This window comes from Adiantum capillus-veneris, chromosome 28 (genome assembly GCF_014529385.1).
Source record: "Adiantum capillus-veneris isolate H3 chromosome 28, ASM1452938v2, whole genome shotgun sequence".
Taxonomy (NCBI): Eukaryota; Viridiplantae; Streptophyta; class Polypodiopsida; order Polypodiales; family Pteridaceae; genus Adiantum; species Adiantum capillus-veneris.
In genome coordinates this window covers 96,025,926-96,047,579 of record NC_140958.1, presented here as the reverse complement: position 1 = coordinate 96,047,579, position 21,654 = coordinate 96,025,926, and the positions used below count along the sequence as shown (strand labels likewise).

The 21,654-nt window shown below is 39.9% G+C and overlaps 1 protein-coding gene across 1 annotated transcript; it reads left to right on the top strand.

Moving 5' to 3' along the window:
• Positions 1-8,824: 8,824 nt before the first annotated feature.
• On the top strand, positions 8,825-10,043 carry LOC147420931 (uncharacterized). The gene has a single exon (XM_086504596.1). It carries the CDS (start codon positions 8,825-8,827, stop codon positions 9,440-9,442), a length of 618 nt encoding a protein of 205 aa, XP_086360722.1. The 3' UTR covers positions 9,443-10,043.
• Positions 10,044-21,654: the final 11,611 nt, after the last annotated feature.

Below are 21,654 nucleotides of genomic sequence, written 5' to 3'. Positions count from 1 at the left end.
CTGGTATAGTCCAAAATGGAATTGCCACCGTGTTTGATCTCACAACATCTAAAGGTTTGGAAGCTACCATGATACACTGAAACAAATCTCCATATTGATATGGTGATGGCAATTGGATTGCTAGAGCAGAGGCTAATCAGATGCGATCTCAACACTTACATACTAGAGAATCTAGTAGAAGCAACCCTCAAGAACAATGCCCAGAACAAGACATGTATGAATGGGGGACCAATGCTAACAAGAATTACATACCAGGCATTGGGTATGATAGACAGTCTACCCCCAGCATAAACACAATTAGTATTACTCCATAGGTCAAAACATACGGTTAGATCAGTGGCATGCCCTCAGCATCTCCACCACCTAAGAAAGTAGCTAGACAAAGCTCTAGGAGAAAGGTCTGACAGTGAGGAGATAGAGTCTGACACAAGACTAAGTGGCGAAGTCAAACCAAACAACATGGGTACTCCTTTTGAGTAACACTCCTCTGATGATGACGAAGAAGACGATTTGGGTACACCTAAAAAGAAGATCTGTGGAGAATAAAGATAACATACATATTTCTTAGATGCAAAGGTCTATGGAAGAGGTTTAAGCATAAAGGGAGGAGCTCCGCAAAAAGAAAGTTGAAGAAAATAAAGAGTTGGGAGCTGAGGAGAATGATGAAAGGGATGATGATGAACACAAGCTGTTGGAGCAATGCAAAGCAGAGACATTAGAAAAGATCAAACAATAAAAAAGAAGAGCGGCCAAAGAAAATTTTGATATTGTTGGCAAAATGCGGCAATGTATCCAAAAGGAGTTCAAGCAAAAAGCGGAACAAAGAGTGCAACAAGAGTCAAAAAGGAAGAAAATCAACGACCTTCAGTCATCTGATGAATCAAACTACTCAAAAGATGAAGAGGAAGCCAACAGGGCAGTCATAGCGAGAGAACAAAGACAAAAAAGAAGAGGAAACGACTAGAGAGGATGGTGGTGTGGAGCCATTGGAAATGCATACTAATATTCCACCAGACTCTAATCAACCAAGCATCCCTCCTCCTACTCAAGAGTCTATGGTTCAAGTAGTTCATCAAGAAACTAAATAGTAGACCATGCATAAACCAAAGGAAACAACAAAGCACGGGATAACAACACTACCCACAATTCAAGAGACCAAAGCGGAAACAACAAAGGCAGTCACGGCAAATCAACAACACAAAACAATATTGAAGAACTACAAAGAATACAAATAGAGCTCTAATCTGAATTGCAAAGAGAGCAAGAAAATGTGGCCCATTACTATCAAGAAGCTCAAGCCTTCAATGAAGCAAATACCAATCTTCCGTTTGAGAAACAACTATTGGAAGTGGAGCTTGAAAAAGAAAGACAAAAGAATGTCAAGCTCGGGGAGTCCTATAGGGTGGTCAAAACCACAATCACCCAGCTCCTGGTTATGCAAGACACTCCAGCCCCTGTTTCTACTTCATCAACGCCGAAATCAAATGTACAAGAGCTCAAGGATCTAAAGAAGGCCTTAGCTCCAGAAAAGTATGACCAAAAGGTCATGACCGCATGACACAAAGAAATTAAGGTCTAGAAGGATGATGAGATCAAGCTGCTAAGAGAGCAATTGGAAAAATCAAAGGAAGAGTTGGAAGCACAAAGCACTGCACATGCCCTGTCTATACAACAGAAAGATTTAGTGCCATAAGGTCCCTGCAGACCATAGTAGTAGTCCCTCTGACAACGAGAAAAGAGCATATAAGCATGGATCTTCCCCCTCTAGAATTGCCAAGCACGTCTACAGAGGTAGGTCTACATGATTTTGAAGCATTGACGATAAAGCAGATGCCAAAGAGGAGATTCAAAGGTGGATCTTAGAAGTGCGCGACCCGTCACACAAGAGTATATGCAATATGAACTCAAGGTACTGGAGTCGGCATCACCTCTGATGATGACCCTTGATGAAGTAGTAAAGAATAATGGGTAAGAAATGATCTCTCTACTGCTAATGAGACAAGAGGCCCTCCTTTGGAAAAAGAAGATGCTACCTAGTCTTGAACCCAACCATAAAGAGGATTACAGGGATGTCCTAGTAACGATTGATCAAGTCCTAAAAATCCTCGAGAACTAGTCCCTATGGAGGAAAAAGTGGTTTGAGAAACACCCATAGATGAGACCTACTATTGGAATGCACCACAACATCTTTGGATTGATCAAACATATTGTCATATCAATAGAAGGAAATCTTGGGATACTTTTTATACATGGCAGCATTGAAGATGGGTGGTGATTAACTACCTAGTCCTTACAAAGCCAACAAAACTTCCCTCATTAGAAAAATATATGATCAGCCAGTAAAAATTGCAAAGATGATCATCACGTGCATCACATCATTTGAGGACATAGAAGCGGAAGAGCGTCCATGGAAAGTATTCATAGAATGCAACCTCTCACTATATGCAAACCTTTGAAGAGGCATTCATGATCAGGTTCTTTGAAATAGACTCATCTCGCCATATTGCCTATTGGAGCACTTTGAGTAACAATCCCTTCAAAGAGTTGGCAACAAAAGTGGAAATTGAAGCACTGGACTATAGAAGAAAGCTACATTGAACTCCGTCCAACCAAGCAAGGAAAAGACACAAAGAAACAGACCAAGACAGTTTTCATGAGGACGTGCAAAGACTATGAAGGGGGGAATGTTGGAAGTGAAGCCTCCGAGTCGATACCCTTTCTCCCATGAGCCCAAAATTTTGATATATCTTCATTATTTTTTCTGAAAAGGCTTGTAATTATTTGATAGTCTCTAATTATAGATGGGAAAGCTCTACGAAGCTAAGTTGTAAAGTCTAAAATGGAGTCCAAATCTTGTAAAGTCGGCCAATGGCCAAAAAAGCCCTAGGTATAAAGTTTATTGGGTAAAGTGGAAAAAGGACACATTATCATTATCAAGTTTTGAGTTTGAAGCATACGACTAAGAGCGACTACTCTCTTGCAACTTGTAATCATTATAACTTGAGCTCTAGTAATCACATTTTGATTTCAAAACTTGCATTGTGTTCCTTGGCCTTTGATCTTTCATTCAAGTATATTCATTATCAATTTTGCTGTGATTTGTGACTATGTGTTAGTAACCTAAATTTGTTGTTTTGAGTGCATTAATCACTATCTATTGACATTTTGACCATAGGAGAGTGTTCTTAGACCCTAGGGTGACCTTTTTGGTATGTTCTGTTGTAGTTTTTAGGACCTTGATCATGATGGATCATGATTTTGGTACCTCCTTGGATTGCAACAAAACTTGGTAGGTTAGTTCCCCTAAGTGTCTTAGACCTCTTCCTAAAGTTTTTCAGCATTTGGACTTTGTTCCAGTGCCAAAATAGGTCGATGATTGAGTGCAATGAAATAGTACATAGACAAGTTACCAGATCCTAGAGTGATAGATTTGCATGTGCTAGAGATATTATCGTTCCGTGGATTCACTTCTTGATCTTGACACCCTCAAAGAGTCTGTGTGCCCCACCCGAGTCGCTTCCCTGAGTATTGACATTATGTTAGTGTCGAAAAGCTATGCTATAGATGTCCGTCTCGTGGCAACCCACTAACACTAAAGGTCAAGAGGAGATTTTGGAGGAGATCCCAAGTGAGAAGCTGTTGGTTGCTGTCATGAATGGTGGTGACAGGGAAGTGTATGCAAAAAAATATGAAATATTCAATTTTATGTTTGATCTAGCAATTATGTTAGACAAATTGAAATATATTATGTCAGAGGAAGTCAAAGAATTTGAAGAGGTAGTTGAGGATCAGTGTTTTATATTGGATGGCAAGACTTATTGTCATCTAATTGAATTTACTACCAACCCAATTGAGAAAGGCAAAGTAACAAGGAGATTAGGAAGATTTTCCAAGAAGACTTCTTTTGTTTTCCCACCAACCATTTTTTGTCCTATCCTTTCAAAACCTTGCAATATTATTCCAAAAGAAGTTGCCTTTCTTTTCTAATTTTTCCTTAAAGTTGATATGCAAGTCAAAGGTCAAGATAAAGTGAAAGATGTAGACAAATAGGGAACAAATAAAATTGTTTCCATAGTCCTGCAACTTGAGAAAAGTGAAGTTTTGGAGGAGGAAGAAATTGATGTTGTAGTTAGGGAGTAGAAGAGTTCAAATTTTGATGTTTCTCAATTTAGAGATAGTAATATCATTGATGAGCCCACAGAGGATGTGGAGTTATTTGAGGCCTCTCTTACTGTTCCAGGACTTCCCTACTTTTTATCAATGGAGCAGAGTATATTCCTCTCCGCCATATTCAATGCCTGCTTATAATATCAGGGAGGACTACTATAGTGCAACCATTTTTGAATCTTTTGAGGTGGCCAAAGACTTCATTGATACATAAGAAGAGTCGAAGGACGAGTTTTTGGCACTTGATCTGCATACATCCGATAAATTATTTCTTCTTGCACCTGATGTACTTGCTCTATGCATGAAAATAGTGTAAGAGGAGAAACCTACTCTTAAAGATGAGGATTTTGAGAAGAAGCGTGTTGAGCTTGGTATCCAATCTTTTGGCAAATACTTTAAGTTAAAGGAGGTTGACAAAAGAGAGATGATTGGATCATGCAATCTCTTTCACGAAAAATTCATTGCCGAGAATGAGTTGCAAAAGGTAGATTCAGGTTCACACTGATCTCCCTTCCTACAATCTTCTTCTTTTTCCAAGTGTTTGTTATTTATCTATTACTTCTTGTTTTGCAGATTGAACTCCTTGACAAGGACAATTTTCTTGTGAGATCTAAAGGCTCTAGAGGGAAAGCAATAGAGGGAACTTCCATAAGTTATGCCTCCTGAAGATATTGTCACGGTTTATGGGGTACACTCCCCTTCAAATTAATGCAAACAAGGTCAAGCTACTTGAGAGAGCTGCAATACTTAGAGTATTTGGGTATGCTGCAGGATTCAATGCGTCAAGAGCGAGATACTTTCTCTGCTACTCTAGCTATGCATTTGCAGCTGAGGAGACAAATGTCAACCTCCTTGGGGGCTACAAAAGAAGAAAATTTTTGAGATACACGGGTAACATGCCGAGTGATAACAAAAGAATCAAAAAATGATGTAAAATCAACAATGTGTTGCATAAAGATATATTTTTTGAATTTGGATCTTTTTAGAAAGAGGTACAAAATTTCAAAGTGAAGCGTTAGTCTCCATTTGTGGTTGAGCAGCATGGTTGTTTGATCTCATCCGTTGTAATTTCCTCCTATAGAACCTACTGAATAATTCCTTTAGTGCATTGCTTCTTCTTTGCCCCCCTCCCTTTCTTCGTACATCTGAAAATTGAAGTCCTCACTTGATAGAGATATTTTTCCATTCCTTGAGTATTCCATTTTGCAAGGGGTCCTTGTTTTGCAAAATATGGTCCATGTAGGTAGAGAATATGCTAAAAATTTAAAAAAAGTGTTAGTTGAACTCATAGGATGCAATATGAACAACTATCCAGACTTTAAGAAATAATTGAATACTCACCAAGTAATATGTGGTGTCTTTTTCTCCCCGAGCATCTATGATAGTAGTTATTGAAAACTTTATTGCCTTCTTAAAGTCATCTGCATAAGTAGTTGAGCTAACTTGTTGTCTTAAGTCTTTCAAAAAATTATCGAGCATCTTCCACACTTCCATGCGTCTGTTGGCTATATCAGGTCTACTTTTGACTTGGTTGTTATGACATAGAGATCCTTCTAGCCATTCCATATAGCATCCACTTGTTTGTTGTCATAGTTTCTCAAGAATCTTTTGGTTTTTGCTCCTCCCATTGAACATTTTTCAAAACATCACCCATCCCTTTAGAAAGAGTAGGATCTTTTTCTAGATGCACTTGACCACCATGGAAACCCATTCGAGAGAGCAAAGCCTCACATTTTTCTATGCACTCATCTGTAAGTGTACTCAGCTTAATATAATATGCATAATTAAGATGGAGTCAAAGCAATTTGTCTAAGATTCTAATCTTTGCATGCATTGACCACATATGTATATCTTTTTTTAATCTATTGCTAGAATTGGATCCCAAACCATAGACGATGATGGGTAGTCAACAACGTTCATATTATTCCTCAATGGTGGTTTCCCAACCTCATGTTCTGCAAGCCATCCTTTTGTTCCAGTGCTTGCCATGTCTGTATTGCCATGTAATACAGACATGGATACTTTGTATTGGCACCTCCACATACACCAAACATGCACTTCAGTGCCTTAAGGTCGGCACTCAAGTGCCATTCTACAGTGAAGTTGCCCATGCCACGTACATGGAGTTGCTCACCTGCATTTTGTTCATGTATAACAGAAAGGATGTCGATCTGCAAAAAGAGCCATTTCAATGTATCGTGGTTTTCTACTGGTATTTGAGCTGCTGCAATCCACCATAGCTCCATTTCTGATTGAGTTTTGTGCTATGGGGAATCTAGATTACCTTAGATTTAGTCCAATGCTCTATTCATTAGGGATATATATACTCTTTCCATTTTTTGACATTTCTAAATTGAGCCTCATCCAATTGCATAACAAATATAAGTTTTCCTTCACAATCTACTTCTTGCCTTTTTTAGTATCTCACCATAGCAGAATGAAATTTTTTCATACTCATCCAAATGTTATTAAAAACATTATACTCAAAAGAAGGTTTCCTTTTCTGTTTTTCATATGGCATCGTTCCCTCTACATGATAGTATTTTCCAAAATGTTCGAGATGATTTCTTCATTTAGCAGAGGCCTTACTTTCTCAACATTGTGAGGCCTAGGCAACCCAAAGCTTTAATCTTGTAATACTTAAGGACCTGGAACCAGGTTTCAGAGATGGCCCTATAACCCCTTCTACTCACTCCCACTATGTCACAAACTTCTTGTATTTGAGAAGGTTGGACCAATAAATCCATACCTTTTAGTAAATTTTGAAATACCAATTGTTTTTGGGTTTGATTTTCGGGAAGTTTCAAAAGTTTCAAAATGTCACTCTTGTTCATTACCTCATTCAAGAATCTCACCCTTTCTTGAGCATTGGACATATCAAATCCTAAGAAGCTGGTCACATGTTCTCTAGTATTTTTTAACCTTCTTTTTTCTTTGTTTAGATCCTTCTGTTAAGTTTATTACATCTCATATTCATTTTACTCGTGCTCTTAATCCTATTGGGATTTCTTTTAAGGTCTAGAACTGATAATTTTCTTGTTTTAGAGAGGATATTTGGTTTTCAAGTTCTAAAATTCTTGTTGGATTCGAAGACAAAGAAGTTTGGACATATTGAATGTAATGTGTATGATTAATGTGTAACTCAGATAGCCTAGAACTATATCCTAGTAAGCTATCAACCCCATCTCCAACAAATCTGATCAAATCATGAGGTGTGTGAAAAGATGGATACCTTCCAGTGCTGAGATCCAGTGGATACAAGCTTCCATCGGTCCATAGGTCAATGTGCTTCTTCTCCTCATTGCGAAGTTGTTGTGCTTCATTTGCATTTGTAACTAGTCTTTTTTTATAGACACTCCGTGTAGTAGCATATTCTTGGTTGAGCTTAAGGTTCAAGTGAAACTTGCGATTATCACTAATGGAAGATATACGAGTCATTGTACGTATGAAGAGCATATAGAAAGTATAATGGAGATAACGTAGTAGCAGAGCTGTTAGCATTAGAAGTGAAGAGAGAAAGCTCGTGAAAGTGAGTAGAGCTCGTCATAAGAGAGTAAGAGAGAAAAAGGAGAGATTGAATTCTTCAAAAGTGGAAACAACTATTTGCCGCCAAGTCAAGTGAATGTGAACAAAATTCGAAGTGAGCCACAAAGGAATGGTTTGAAAATTTATTTATTTTAATATTTAGAGATATGTACCTAAATATGCTTTAAATAGCATATTTATGCTTTAAATAACCAAAATCGTCAAATTTGGAGCCGTTTTGACCGTCAACGGGTTTGCTAATTAGCAAGTTAACCAATCCCTTACACCTCCCTTTTATAGTCGTTTTTGGCCCTAATGGAAACAAGAACCACATGCTCTCAAGTGAGTGATCATATGCATTGAAGAGGTTCATGGGAAACGGAGGAGGCTCTATGAAGAAGGCAATAAGTCGACAAGGAGAAGTGATGCTGTGGAGGACCTTGCAACGGATAGTGTATCTAATTTATAGGGGCAAGGCCCAAGAATAGCACATGTGGCATTGTTGCTAAAGTTGAAATTGAATGTCATGAGCATGCTAGTAGAGTTTTGTAGGGGTGTCGACAACGTCATGGCGAGCACATAGTAGGAGGGGTGTGTTGGTGAGGCTTATAGCTCTTATAGGAGGGGTGCGTCAATAATGCTTATAGCCGCTGATGCAAGGCCTTGATGGAGTTTGCCAACAAATTTGTCCTTGGAGGAGGGGTGTGTCGACGATGCTTGTAGCTCTGGCAAGGCCTTGATGTAGGTTGAGAAAAAAATGACCTTTGGAGGTCTAATAGGGAGTTCTTGTTAGAAATAATTTCATGTTGCAAGAGTTGAGGCTTTTGTTGGTGGGCCTTGGTTTTGCCCCATGTGGATGGCTTCCCGTACCCAATTGGACGCTTTGTTGTGTGCGAGCGCGTGTGTGTGTGTGTGTGTGTGTGTGTGTGTGTGTGTGTGTGTGTGGTTGGTGTAGTCATATCTATGTCTCTTCTCCATTCTCTTGTTCATGTTTTTTTGGGAGTGACCCTTTTTCTTGTTCTATATGTGCCTCTGCTCTATAAGGTGAGCTTAGTGCATGTGGCGCCATGTGGGACGGCTTCATTTGCTGGTTGATACGACCCAAGCTACTTTTTGCAAATTCGCACTTGAAATGCTTGTAATAGAAAGAAAGCATAACGTGGAGGAGGAAGAAAGCGGGGAGATGCGCTTAAAAGAAGAGACTCTGAGAGTGTGTGTGTGTGTGTCTGTCAGAGAGAGAGAGAGAGAGAGAGAGAGAGAGAGAGAGATGGCCCAAGTGAAAGAGAGGAGGCAAGAGGCAGTGGGGGAGGCGTTAAGAGGAGAACGGGCAAAGGAGAGGAAGAGAGGTGAGGCGGTGGTGGTGGAGGTGCCGTACGTGGGCGGCATACGCCGGCGGGAGAGGAAGGTGTTGGCGGAGGGGGTGGCGCTATGCAGCCAATGCGCCAGCGGTACAGCGGCCTTTGTCGCCTACGACAATGTGTTGGAGGTGTTTCACATGCCGCTCTGGCGCTGGCCAGGGCGGAACCCAGCGTTGGTGTGCTCGCAATGCGGCTACTGGCTCTGGACCTCTCACTTTGAGCCCCTACCCACCCCAGCCCTTAGCCTCGACGACGACGTCATCGACTCCTCCCCCTCCCCCTCCCAACATCTCCCCGAGCGTGAAACTGGGCATTGCTGGTCCTGCTCCCACGTCTGCCAACCCCTCTTCAAGTTCTGCCCCTCTTGTGGTGCTCGTCAAGACTTTTGGTGACTTCATGCCGTTGAGATTTTCGGGATTCGAACTCACATCCCTTCACTCCCTACCTTAATATCACCTTAATAATCACTAGACCCACACCTACCACTATTGATACATGAAGCATTGAAGTTGATCCCTACTTAGCCTTGACCTTACCCCCCTCCTTACCTTAAGAACTTGAAACCCAACCATCCAAATGAATGCAATTACTAGGACTTGAACCCATACAACATCACACTCCATGTCACCTTATGATCCCCATGCATTTGTAATCTTAGTTGCACTCACACCCACCACATACGCCCGTCACTAGTGGTGACATCGATGCCACTAAGACCTGAAGCCACCCCCCTACCCACACCGTTACCACTTCAACACCAAAATCCCTCTCTGTACCCACCTCAAAGCACCAATTTATGCTCATTTGTTTGCTACATATTGCTTTATGGTGGTCAACATGACATATTGCTTGCAAAATGTTGCTTGTGATATGCCCTTGACCTAGATAGCATCGCATTTTCCTGCGAGGCTTTCTAATAGCAAGTGTTATAAGGCTTGCCATATACTGTATCTCATGATTCCCCTATTATTAATGCCATCAGATTAATGATTATCTCCTCAAATAAAATATTTGAAGGTGCCAAGTTAATATTACCATTTAAACATCTCTTTCTTCATGAGAAAGTTCTTGTGTTTTGTGGAAATGTGCTAATCATTTAATAGCAACTCCTTTTTAACACGGCGAGGCCATGTCACACTCATAGTAACAGACTAAGACCACCCTAGCGTGAAAATGGAAGGCTACAAATGTCTTCTTGGTTGAGAAAACCTAGCTTGCAATCGTAATTTAGGTGCGAAATTGGCCTTCATAGGAGATAGGCCCAAGTAGAAAATAAAGTTCCATCAAAGTTTTATGTAAAAATTGTACTCAAAATTTTAAAAGCCATGGCCCATGATCTTTCAAAATTTGGCCATTCCTAGACATACTGAAAGTAAAATTGTGATGTTGGGTGAAGAGCAAAAGAAGAGTCTTTAGCTTTTCAGGCTCACTACTACTGTCTTTGTTATTTTGTTATACGAGTATTGCCGGCCGCCTTCGGCGGCCTCTCTCTCTCTCTCTCTCTCTCTCTCTCTCTCTCTCTCTCTTCCGATCCCCTTCATCTCACTTGGCGTTTAGCCTTCATCTCGCAGAGAGAGACACGTGTACAAGGTTATGTACTCCGCCATATTATGTTAGTAGATTAGACTGGAATTTGAAAGTCTAACATTACACAAGGTTTTGTACTCGAAGGCAGTGTTCGGGAAAAGCTTAGCCTTGAGCCGGTTGCAAAATCAAAGTAGCTGGTTGAGGGGAGGGCAAGAAGGAGAAAATTCCGCTTAAAGTACACGGAAAATAGTGTAATTTTGTAAAAATACTGGCTAGTATTGTAAAATTTCCAGTTCAGAGTTGTCTTGAAGGGATTTTTGTATGTTTGTGAAAATGAATTTTCCGGAACAGTGTTCGAAGGCCAAATCTAGGGATGGCCTTCTTGAAGAAAATCAAGGGTCGCCTTCCCTTTTTAGGCCTACTTGATTCTCGCACACAATATAAAATTTGGATCGAGTGTTGCTTCATCCGGAACATCTTTGGCTCCCTCTAAGAGGTATCCATATCCAATGTTTGTGGAGGAAGCATTTAAGGCGTGTCAATTTATGGAAAGATTTCTTGATTTAGGAGCATTCCAAGCTAGAGCTAAGAGCCAGGTCGCGCCCGTGTTAGTGCAGGGAATGGAATGCATAGAGTCGCACCCAACTTCCAATCAGCACAGAAAAGACTAGCACACCAAAGACCAATACACATGCTTTGCTTTCATTGGCTCCCCTAACCCTACATTGAAGGAGGAGGCAACTCTCCCGTAACCCTCGCTTAAGCCCCCCCTTTTTCAAAGTAATAGTAGGATTACTGAAAGCGTTCGTATTCTTTGCAAATGTTTTCAGAGTTCCTGAAAATGGCGAGTATTTTTTCCCTGCTCCTCCCGGATGCGACCCGGCTCTAATAAAGGTCTTGGAAGCTGACCTTGGAGAAATTTCTGAGATTAGAAAGGACTTGCAACTTCCTAATTAAGCAACCTAAAAGAACAAGTGATAAAATCACGAGGCCTGCCTTTAAAAAGATGCAGCAATAGTGAAAAAGTTGACTATCAACATAAAAGATGTGCTCAATAATAGGGCGTGAAATATAGGTGTGTGTGATGTCTCTACCTAAAGGGGAATCTAGTGAATTCTGAAATGTATGGGTATAAATTGATTTACTCATTTCTAGGGTGATGAACTTGCTATACATCTCATTCAATAAGCCTACCTCCTTGTGCCATGGTTGCTTAAATCACTAGACTAGATGTGCCACATAGCTTGAAATCACCCATATTAGCTATAGATGGAGGCACTCAATATGTTGGTGATACTCCATAGAGCCCTTTGTAATGCGAACACTATCGCATTCGTGTGGAGAGAGACAATACTCCTAAGATGGCTGCCATCCAAGAGAATTTGGTAATGTAAAACCCATCTCCAACCCAAATCCTACAATCATATTATAAACTTGACAATACCAAAAAACCAAAGTGATACCAATTGCACTTCAATTAACACACGATTCCATCAAAGTGGCATGATGAAGCAGTGTAGAAATGCATCAAAATCTTAAATCGTTTTTTTTTTCCCTTTTTGGCGAAACTCACAATGGTGAGTAAATTATATTGATAGCCACAAAAAATTACAACTTCTTGCCATGCTCGTGCTGAGCCATGACATCTCTAAGAGGTCATTGATACATCAGATAATAGGGGAGCCACCCCAAAATCAACATAGAGACCTTATCAATGACACTCCATCACTGCGGTGCCAATTAGCGAATTCCATTCATCAGAGTTCTTATGTTTCCCGATAGCTAGGATAGCCCTCCTTTCTTGTATTATCTCTATGAACATGCTTGTTTCCATAATGTTGTCGAATAAGCGACCGTTCCTAGACTTCTAGACCTGTTTGAAGTAGCAAAATCTATACAAATGCTTGGATAGACACAAGGAAAGATACAAGAGACAAAGAAACTCATTAAATGAAATGTATTGGAAGATTGTAGAGACAAGATGAATGCCCACTTCAAAGGTAGATTCAAAATATTGTTCTCAATCTTGATGCTATCAATAGACATGCCAAGACTTGTTTGACATGGCGTACACTAATTACTTGGTAACTCCCACAACATAGCTTCACATCATGGTGTGGTGAAGAGGGTAGAAATAATATTTCTTGCAAATGAAGTTGTAGCTAAGCCTTAGCTATGCTAAATGCAGCAAAGTGTGGTACAGTTTAAACGTTATGGTGCCAAGCCATTGATGTAGAAAGCAAAAGGTAGCAAGGGTGGAACTCATGTGGCAACGAGCATCTAGGTGCAATTGCAAAATCTAAAGATGAGCACCTCCTTTGCTACAATTGAAGGTGCTTACCTGCCAAGTGAAGCCTCCATCTTACAAAGTCTCAAATTGGCTGGCTCCCATTAACCAACCCACATTTGTAAATTTCCATGTGATGGTTGAAGATCTCCACATCTAGTGACAATTAAATTGTAAACAACTCACACAAAGACATTGACACTAACACACATACCTCCTCTCTATGTCACATCATCTTTGCCATACAACATAGTAACCTTGCCAATTTAGAGCAATGGTTGAGTAAGGATGGGTAGCAAATTTCTCATAGGGAAAGAGGCCAAAAGCAATATGGCTACTATAAATGTGGTGGAGTTGTGTGTGGGCTATTCTGGAGGAAAATTATTGGTGCTAGGATACAACTAGAGGTTTAAAGTACGTGTTGTGATAGCTTTATGTACCTGACAAAAGCGTCTGCCTTCGATTTTTGGGTGCATAGTCCTGGTCATTCTTCTTGTATACTTTTTTTTGTGTATGAGGGGAGTGGCCGAGCGTGCCCTGTTGGAATTAGGGTTGCAGAGAAACACACACAGCTTGGAGAAGACGAAGGAAGCTCAAGGCACACAATAGAGAGTGTGTTACTTAGTGTGCAATGGAAAGATAGATAGCCCTAGAGTGATGGGCGTATATACAATGCACGGGGGAAAAAACCTCCTAAAGAGGGAAAAAATGCCCCGGCGGTCCTAGTGGTTCACACACATCACTACCACATGTATATGGTAACAAATCACCCCTGGAGTGATGCGGTGAATGAGAGCTGGCACATGAGTAAAGGGAAGTGCCATGCCCTGAGGACAGGATCAGTCCACAAAGGGGAGTAAGCCCAAAGCTTTGCGGAAAGCTTCAAGCTTCTCACGAGACAATGCCTTTGTGAAAAGATCTGCAAGGTTGTCCTGTGTTGGCACATAAGCCAAGCTGATCTCTCCTGCTGAGAGCCTCTCCCTGACATAGTGGTAATGCACCTCAATGTGCTTTGTGCGAGCATGAAAAACTGGGTTCCTCGCAACTGCCAATGCGCTCTGACTGTCAGTGTAGATAGTGTTGGCAGTGTCCTGTCCAACACCCAAGTCAGCCATAAGGCGTCTGAGCCATACACACTCAACCGTAGCTGTGAAGACTGCCCTGTACTCAGCCTCACAACTCGAAGTGGCCACAGTAGGTTGCTTCTTGCTCAACCATGATATACATGAACTGCCAAGCATGAAACAAAAACCACTTGTGGACACTCGCGTGTCAAAACAACCAGCCCAATCTGAGTCCGAAAAAGCATGTAAGTCTGGCGGCAATGATCCCCCCTTGGGATAAAACAAGCCAAGATGTAAAGTGCCACTAAGGTAGCGGAAAATCCTCTTGACAGCCTGCCAATGCTTAGACCCTGGGCTATGCATAAATCTGCTGACCTGCGAGACTGCAAACTGAATATCTGGCCTCGTGTTGCATACATAAATGAGGCAGCCAACAGCAGTTTGGTAAAGAGTGACATCAGCAGGATCGCCAGCATCATGTAGACTCAACTTCAAACCTGTTTCCATGGGAGTGGCAATAGGTTTGCAATCCTCAAGTCCAAACTTACATAGCAATGTCTCTATGTAACTTTTTTGACACAAGGCAATACCACCATCACACTGCTTAAACTGTATACCCAAGTAATGATGCAACAGCCCCAAATCTTTCATCTTGAAAGTAGCATTCAAATCAGCCTTAAATTCAGCAATATGTCTCTCATTTGGTCCAGTGATCAGCAAATCATCAACATAAAGAACCACAATGAGAAATACATCATCCTCACGCTTTACATACAATGTGCTTTCTGTTGGACTGTTACGAAAGCCTCGTTAATCCAAATGAGTGTCAGCTTTCTCATACCAAGCACGAGGAGATTGCTTCAACCCATACAAAGCCTTCTTACATTTGCACACTTTGTCCTCTTGTCCTTTTATGACAAAACCGCGAGGCTGCGTTACATAAACTTCCTCAAATATGTCACCATTCAAGAAAGCAGTAACAATGTCTGATTGATGTACATCCCAACCAAAATGAGCTGCCAATGCACATAGAAAACGCACAGTAGTCATACGACAAGTGGGAGCAAAAGTCTCTTCATAATCTATGCCTTTTTGTTGTGCATAACCCTTTGCAACAAGTCGAGCCTAATGGCGATCGATCTCACCATCCGGCTTGCGTTTCAACTTGTAAACCCACTTCGTACCAATGGCCTTTTTGCCAGGAGTCAAATCACATAAAGTCCATGTGTCATTCTCTATAAGTGCATCATATTCTGATTTCATGGCAGCAATCCAATTTTCTGAATTCTGTGCTTCATTAAAAGACAGAGGCTCCTCAACATCATGTAAACTAGACACAGCCAAGGCATAACAATCTGATGCATAAGATGCATGGCGAGAGCCTGAACGAGTACGACTAGATAAAGGTGCATCCAATTTACTGTCACGCAAAGTGTGCACCAGCCATTTTGGCATACCTCTAGCCTGCTCATTTTCAGCCCTTTCCTCATCAAGTACATCATGTACATCTGCATCAGTAATAGGCTGTTCTAAAACATTTTCAGAAACCCCCATAGGCTGTACATTTGCCTCATTGGAACTTACATTCGTATTTCCACCACTGAAAAGAGGCAACAAAGTGTCATAAATGTCTTGTGAGCTTACATTACTGTCTCTAGTACATGACAGCAAGGGTTGAACAGAATCTTCCACAAACACTACATCCCGAGAAACCAGAATACGTTTTGTTTGCGGATGATACAACCTGTAACCTTTGCTTTCAGCACTATAACCAACAAAAACACATTTGACAGCCTTATCATCCAATTTTCTGCGCTGCACTTGTGGCACCAAAGCATATGCCAAACAGCCAAAAACACGCATGTGCTCAATAGAAGGCTTTCTATCATGCCATGCTTCATATGGAATAATAGACTGCAAAGCTTTCGTAGGACACCTGTTAAGTACATAAGTGGCACACATGATGGCCTCAAGCCAAAAAGAATGCGGCAAAGCTTGAATTTTGACCATACATCGTGCCATTTCCGTTAGTGACCTGTTTTTCCTCTTAGCAACACCATTTTGCTGAGGTGTATAAGGCACTGTACATTGGTGTTTTATCCCACGACTAGCCAGAAATGCATTAAATTCATGAGACATATACTCCCCCCCTCGATCGGAACGGAGGGTGCCCATAGTACATTTGGAGACATTTTCAGCCATAGCCAAAAATTGTTTGAAGCACATAAAAACTTCGGACTTCGCTTTAAGCGGAAATACCCATGCATGCCTGGAGTAATCATCAATGAAAGTCACGAAGTACAGGTAATTGCCCAAGGACGGAGTTTGCATGGGCCCACAAACATCACTATGCACAAGCTGCAACCTGCATGTGGCCCTAACTGAACCATCCTTTGGAAACTTAGAACGCTGCATTTTACCCAGAATACAGCCTTCACAAACATGTTTGACAGGTGCTTCAAGAGGCGACAAGAAGCAACCATATCAGATTTCTGCAAACGCAGCAAACTGGAAAAATTTAGATGACCAAAACGTGCATGCCAAAGTTTTGCATCTGAAATAGCCCTTGAATCTGCAACAGCATTTGCAAAATTTTATCCACACTTGTCATACAAAGTGAGCTTATACAGCCCCCGGCACAAAAGACCAGATGCAACAATTTCATCACCAAAACTGAGATCATGAACTGTACATCTGTCATCCACAAATTTGACTACAAGTCCAAGTCTAGCAAGTGCGGATACAGACAAGAGATTCTTCTTGATCCCAGGTACATAAAGTGCATCAACAAGTGTGAAGGAACTGCCATTAGCAGCAGTGAGCACTATCTTTCCAACTCCCTGAACTGGATAAGAGGCGTTGTTGGCACAAGTGACTGAATTCCCATGAGGGACAGACTCAAGAGAGGTAAACAATTCACGATGTGAGGTAATGTGCTTTGTAGCACCACTGTCGAAATACCACACATGTGAATCTGCAGCAACTGACAAACATGCATCATGGACAGCAGGATTGTAAGTGCACTCTGCGCTAAAAGCCCATTCTGCATCAACATCAGCATCACAATCTCCTTTCACAGAAGACTCAACAATGGCTGCATTTGTAGTGGAACCAGCATTTGCAGTGGAACCACCCTCTTTCTTCTTATCCTCTTTGGCCTTCAACTTAGGACACGACTTGATCAAGTGATCATTGGCTTTACAATAATGGCAACGCATCTTCTTTTTGCCCTTATCACCAGAATTGCCAGACGAAGTGCTGCCACCAGAAGCATTAGGAACAGAATTTTTGCCACTCGCAGCAGAACCATAAGAAGTGGCTGCATTACTATTACCACCCTTTCTTTGAGAATCAATAAAAGCCTATTCAACTGCACGCTGCCTAGTCCTGTTTTTTCTAGAAAGTGACTCTTGCAACAGCAATGTGCATAATGCATCAAACTTGACAACTTCAGGATTTCCTTGGGTCATGAGTCTCCAAGTACTAGCAAAAGTCTGGTAGGAATCTGGTAAGGCATCAAGAACAGTCTGCACAAGGGAACTGTCCGAAATGACTTCACCTGCAGAAATGAGTTGCTCATTGATATCCTTGACACTAGCAAGGAAAGTGTCCATATCATCTTCCTCATGCATAATCTTCAACTCTAGCTCTTTACGCAGCAAAGCAATTTTAGCCTCATTGCGGCTTGCATAAAGACCTGCTAGAATATCCCAAGCCTGTTTTGCAGATTTTGCTGAACGGATGTGAGGAATAATGGTGCGCTTCACAGACAACGCAATCAATGCATGAGCCTGCGCATCCTTAACATCCCAACGAGCTTGTTCTGCCGTAGGCAAAACAACTCTAACAGCTGCAATCCTTGCAGCAAGACCTGCAACATCCTCAACATCGCCTACATCTTCAGAACCAGGACGTACATCAATGCCCTGCACAATGTTCCAGACACCTTTTGACACAAGAACATGTTGCATCATATAAGCCCACATAGGGTAGTTGTCCCCATCCAACCTGTCCTCAGCAGCAAACATCTTGAACACATCTGTGTTGTTGTTGTCAGCCATGGTAAATGCTGCACCTGATGTGAAAACTGCCCGAAAATAGGAGAAATGGAGCGGGAACAACTTGTGCTATATAGCACAAACCATAGAAGACTATAAGGCACCTGTTATGCAGAAAACGGCACTGACAGAAAATCTGCACAAAATGACGAAATAGCCTGTGCAGTACTGCCTGTAGTGGAAACGGAGGCCGAAATGAGCCCAAATCGGAGAAAGTGAGCAGGCGTGTGCTGGAGCAGCTGGCAACTAAGCCCGGGAGGACGTGACCTGCTTTGATACCAATTGTTGGAATTAGGGTTGCAGAGAAACACACACAGCTTGGAGAAGACGAAGGAAGCTCAAGGCACACAATAGAGAGTGTGTTACTTAGTGTGCAATGGAAAGATAGATAGCCCTAGAGTGATGGGCGTATATACAATGCGCGGGGGAAAAAACCTCCTAAAGAGGGAAAAAATGCCCCGGCGGTCCTAGTGTGTTCACACACATCACTACCACATGTATATGGTAACATGCCCTACCCGACTCCGAAAACAAAACTCTATGTACCTATGTCGACTGGTATGGGCCATGCTTGGCTAGCTTGGTTGAGTACAACCAACTCTACACTAGCCAAACCTCACTCCCTTGGTAGGAGGTTCAATCGAGGACTCAAAAGCCTGATCTAATAAGGGTAAGATGACTAATAGGTGTAGAGGCAAAAGGCACATGGAAGGAGGGTTGTTTATCAATGTGACTTATGGTGGTGTAATGGCAGTGATCTCTCTATCTATAGTTGATGATCATTGTGAATTTTTTCTAGCCGGCCAAGGTAGACAAGCTTCATGATGCTCAAGCATTTATATTACATTGTCATTAGGAAGAGAGTGGGATCTAGGAGGGCCTCTTTATTTGGCATTTTAAGGAAGTCAAACCTTTAGTATTGAATTCAAGTTTTTTCCCAAAATGGAATTTAAAATCTAGCATGTAAAACCATATCATGTAGCATATCTATTCGACGTGTAGATTGCAGATGTATGATCTTCGCTCCAATCGGAGATCATATGTGGGAGTTATGGAAGGCCGAAATCATAAAATTGTCCACCTGCTTTTTGGGGGGGAAAGTGCATCCTTTGACCACTCTTACACCTCTTACACACCCACCATTCTTGCACACACGTGGCGTACACCTATTCGTCAAAATACTAATCACCTTCATAAGCTCATGGCAAATAAAGAGGTCCTCCTACACCGCATCCTCTTCCTAATGACTACAGTCACACTCAATGCTTTTCCCAATGCCCCTTCATAGACCATATCTTTGTTGAGCCTATATGTGAAGCTACTCTAAATATAGTCCTCGTTCCTCTCTCTATATACATATATACTATATTGTGTGCGTATTCTACACACTTTGGGGTTGCACTCTCTGTGTATCATCTCTCTGTTCTTCTCTTTCTCTGTCTTCTCAACATGGTATCAAAGTGTGGTTGCTTTTTTTTCATGAATATAGAGCATTTTTTGTCTCGTGTCGCTTCGTGCAGCGTACGCGCAGCAAAAATTTACAATTCAGCAAAACATAAAATCATTATCATAACTTTCTGCTCAAAACTCGGATTTCAGTGTTTGAAGAGTCATTCTTAAGGTTTTGGGGCGTTCCAAAGCTGCTAGTCATGACAAATTTGTCAAATTCTTCACCAAAAGTAACTTAAAAGGAATTGGTAACTTTTTTTTATACGTTTTCAATTGAAATCATCAAAAGGTATGAGCTTTTATATTTTCAAATCTATTTGTGTTAAGCTTGTTTTGTGTTGACTCTTTGATTTAGCTTTCATGCATCATATTTAATTTTATTTTCTTTAAAAAAACTTAGATCAAGAGCTGTTGTATTCATTTAGATTTCTATATTGATATGTATTGAGTTTTTTTGCATGATTCTTAGATTTACTTTTCATGGATCATATGTAATTTGATTTGTGTAAAAGACAATATAGTAAAAGTTAAGCATGTTAAAATTACAATGTCTTCAATTCTTCTTGTTAAATAAATTTTGAACTTGTTTTTTATGGATCATATGTAATTCGGTTCATATAAAAGAAATAAATTGAAAGTTAAGCATGCTAAATTTACATTGTCTTCAATTCAATTTATATATTGAAAGAAATAGATAAATTGATTGATCTCTATAATTACTCTTTATATATATCACATATATTTTGATGCATGTGCATCGATTTACATCAAAGTCATATCACTTAAAATCTTTTTATTTTTCTTTTTGTTTCAATTGTGTATGATTTATGATAAATATCAAAGCGATATTATATATTTTTTATTTATTTATTTATTGAGAGTTGTACAATCTTATAATTTGTGTTTGAAAATTTATGTTAAAGAATTATGTTTGGATAATTCTTTTTAAAGTGTTATGTTTCAATGATTTATGTAGTTACATCTCAAATACTTATGATTTTGATGATTTATTCTATAATCTTCAATCGATATTGATACTTATGCTTTGGCAATTCACATTATTTATCTTCTTTGTAAATGTCAATGATTATGTTTTTGATGATTTATCAAAGAGTTATATTTTGATGATTTATCAAAGAGTTTTATTTTGATGACTTATTTTCTCTTTTGATTGAAAAAATCAAAGAATTGTAATTTTAATGATTTGATATCATTGATAAATCATGTCAAATTGTTATAATTTATTGATTCAAATTAATTCTTTATATATATATGTGTGTGTGTGTGTGTGTGTGTGTGTGTGTGTGTGTGTGTGTGTTAAAGAGTTATAATTTTGATGAGTTGATATCATCAATAACTCATGTCATATCATTATAATTTAGTGATTCAAATCAATTCTTTATATATATGTTAAAGAGTTATAATTTTGATGATTTATCAAAGAGATATATTTTAACAATTTATTCTTAACTAGAATATAAAAAACTTATGGCTTTTATTCATCATCAGTTCTTATGATCGTTTGTTATTGAGATTTATGTTTTCATGTGATGAGTAGAAGTGGTTCCTACTAATTGTTCATTGTTGAGATGGTTATTATTCCATGAAGTTGTTCCCTGATGCGTTTTCATGATGATTAGAAGTAGTTCGTACTACTAATCGTTCATATGTTTGAAAAATGGTTATTATTCCATGGAGTTATTCCATGTATGATGCCATGATGCAGTTCCATGATGATTACAAGTCGTTTGTATTGATCTTTCTATTATTGATATGGTTATTATTTTCTGAAATTGTTCCATGTTGCCATGATGATTAAAAATCGTTCGTACTTGTTATTATTCCATGGAGTTATTTCATAATGCCATGATGCGTTTCCATGATGATCACAAGTCATTTGTATTGATCATTTGTTATTGAGATGTTTATTATTCCATGGAGTTATTCCATGATGATCACAAGTCGTTTGTACTGATTGTTCTATTATTGATATGGTTATTATTCTATGGACTTGTTCCATGAAGTCATGTTGTATTTTCATGATGATGACAAGTCGTTCGTATTAATCGTTCATATTATTTAGATAATTATTATTTCATGAAGTTATTTCATGATGCCATGATGTGTTTCCATGATGATTACAAGTCGTTCGTATTGATCTTTTTTTATTGAAATGATTATTATTCCATGGAGTTGTTCCATGATGTCATGATGCGATT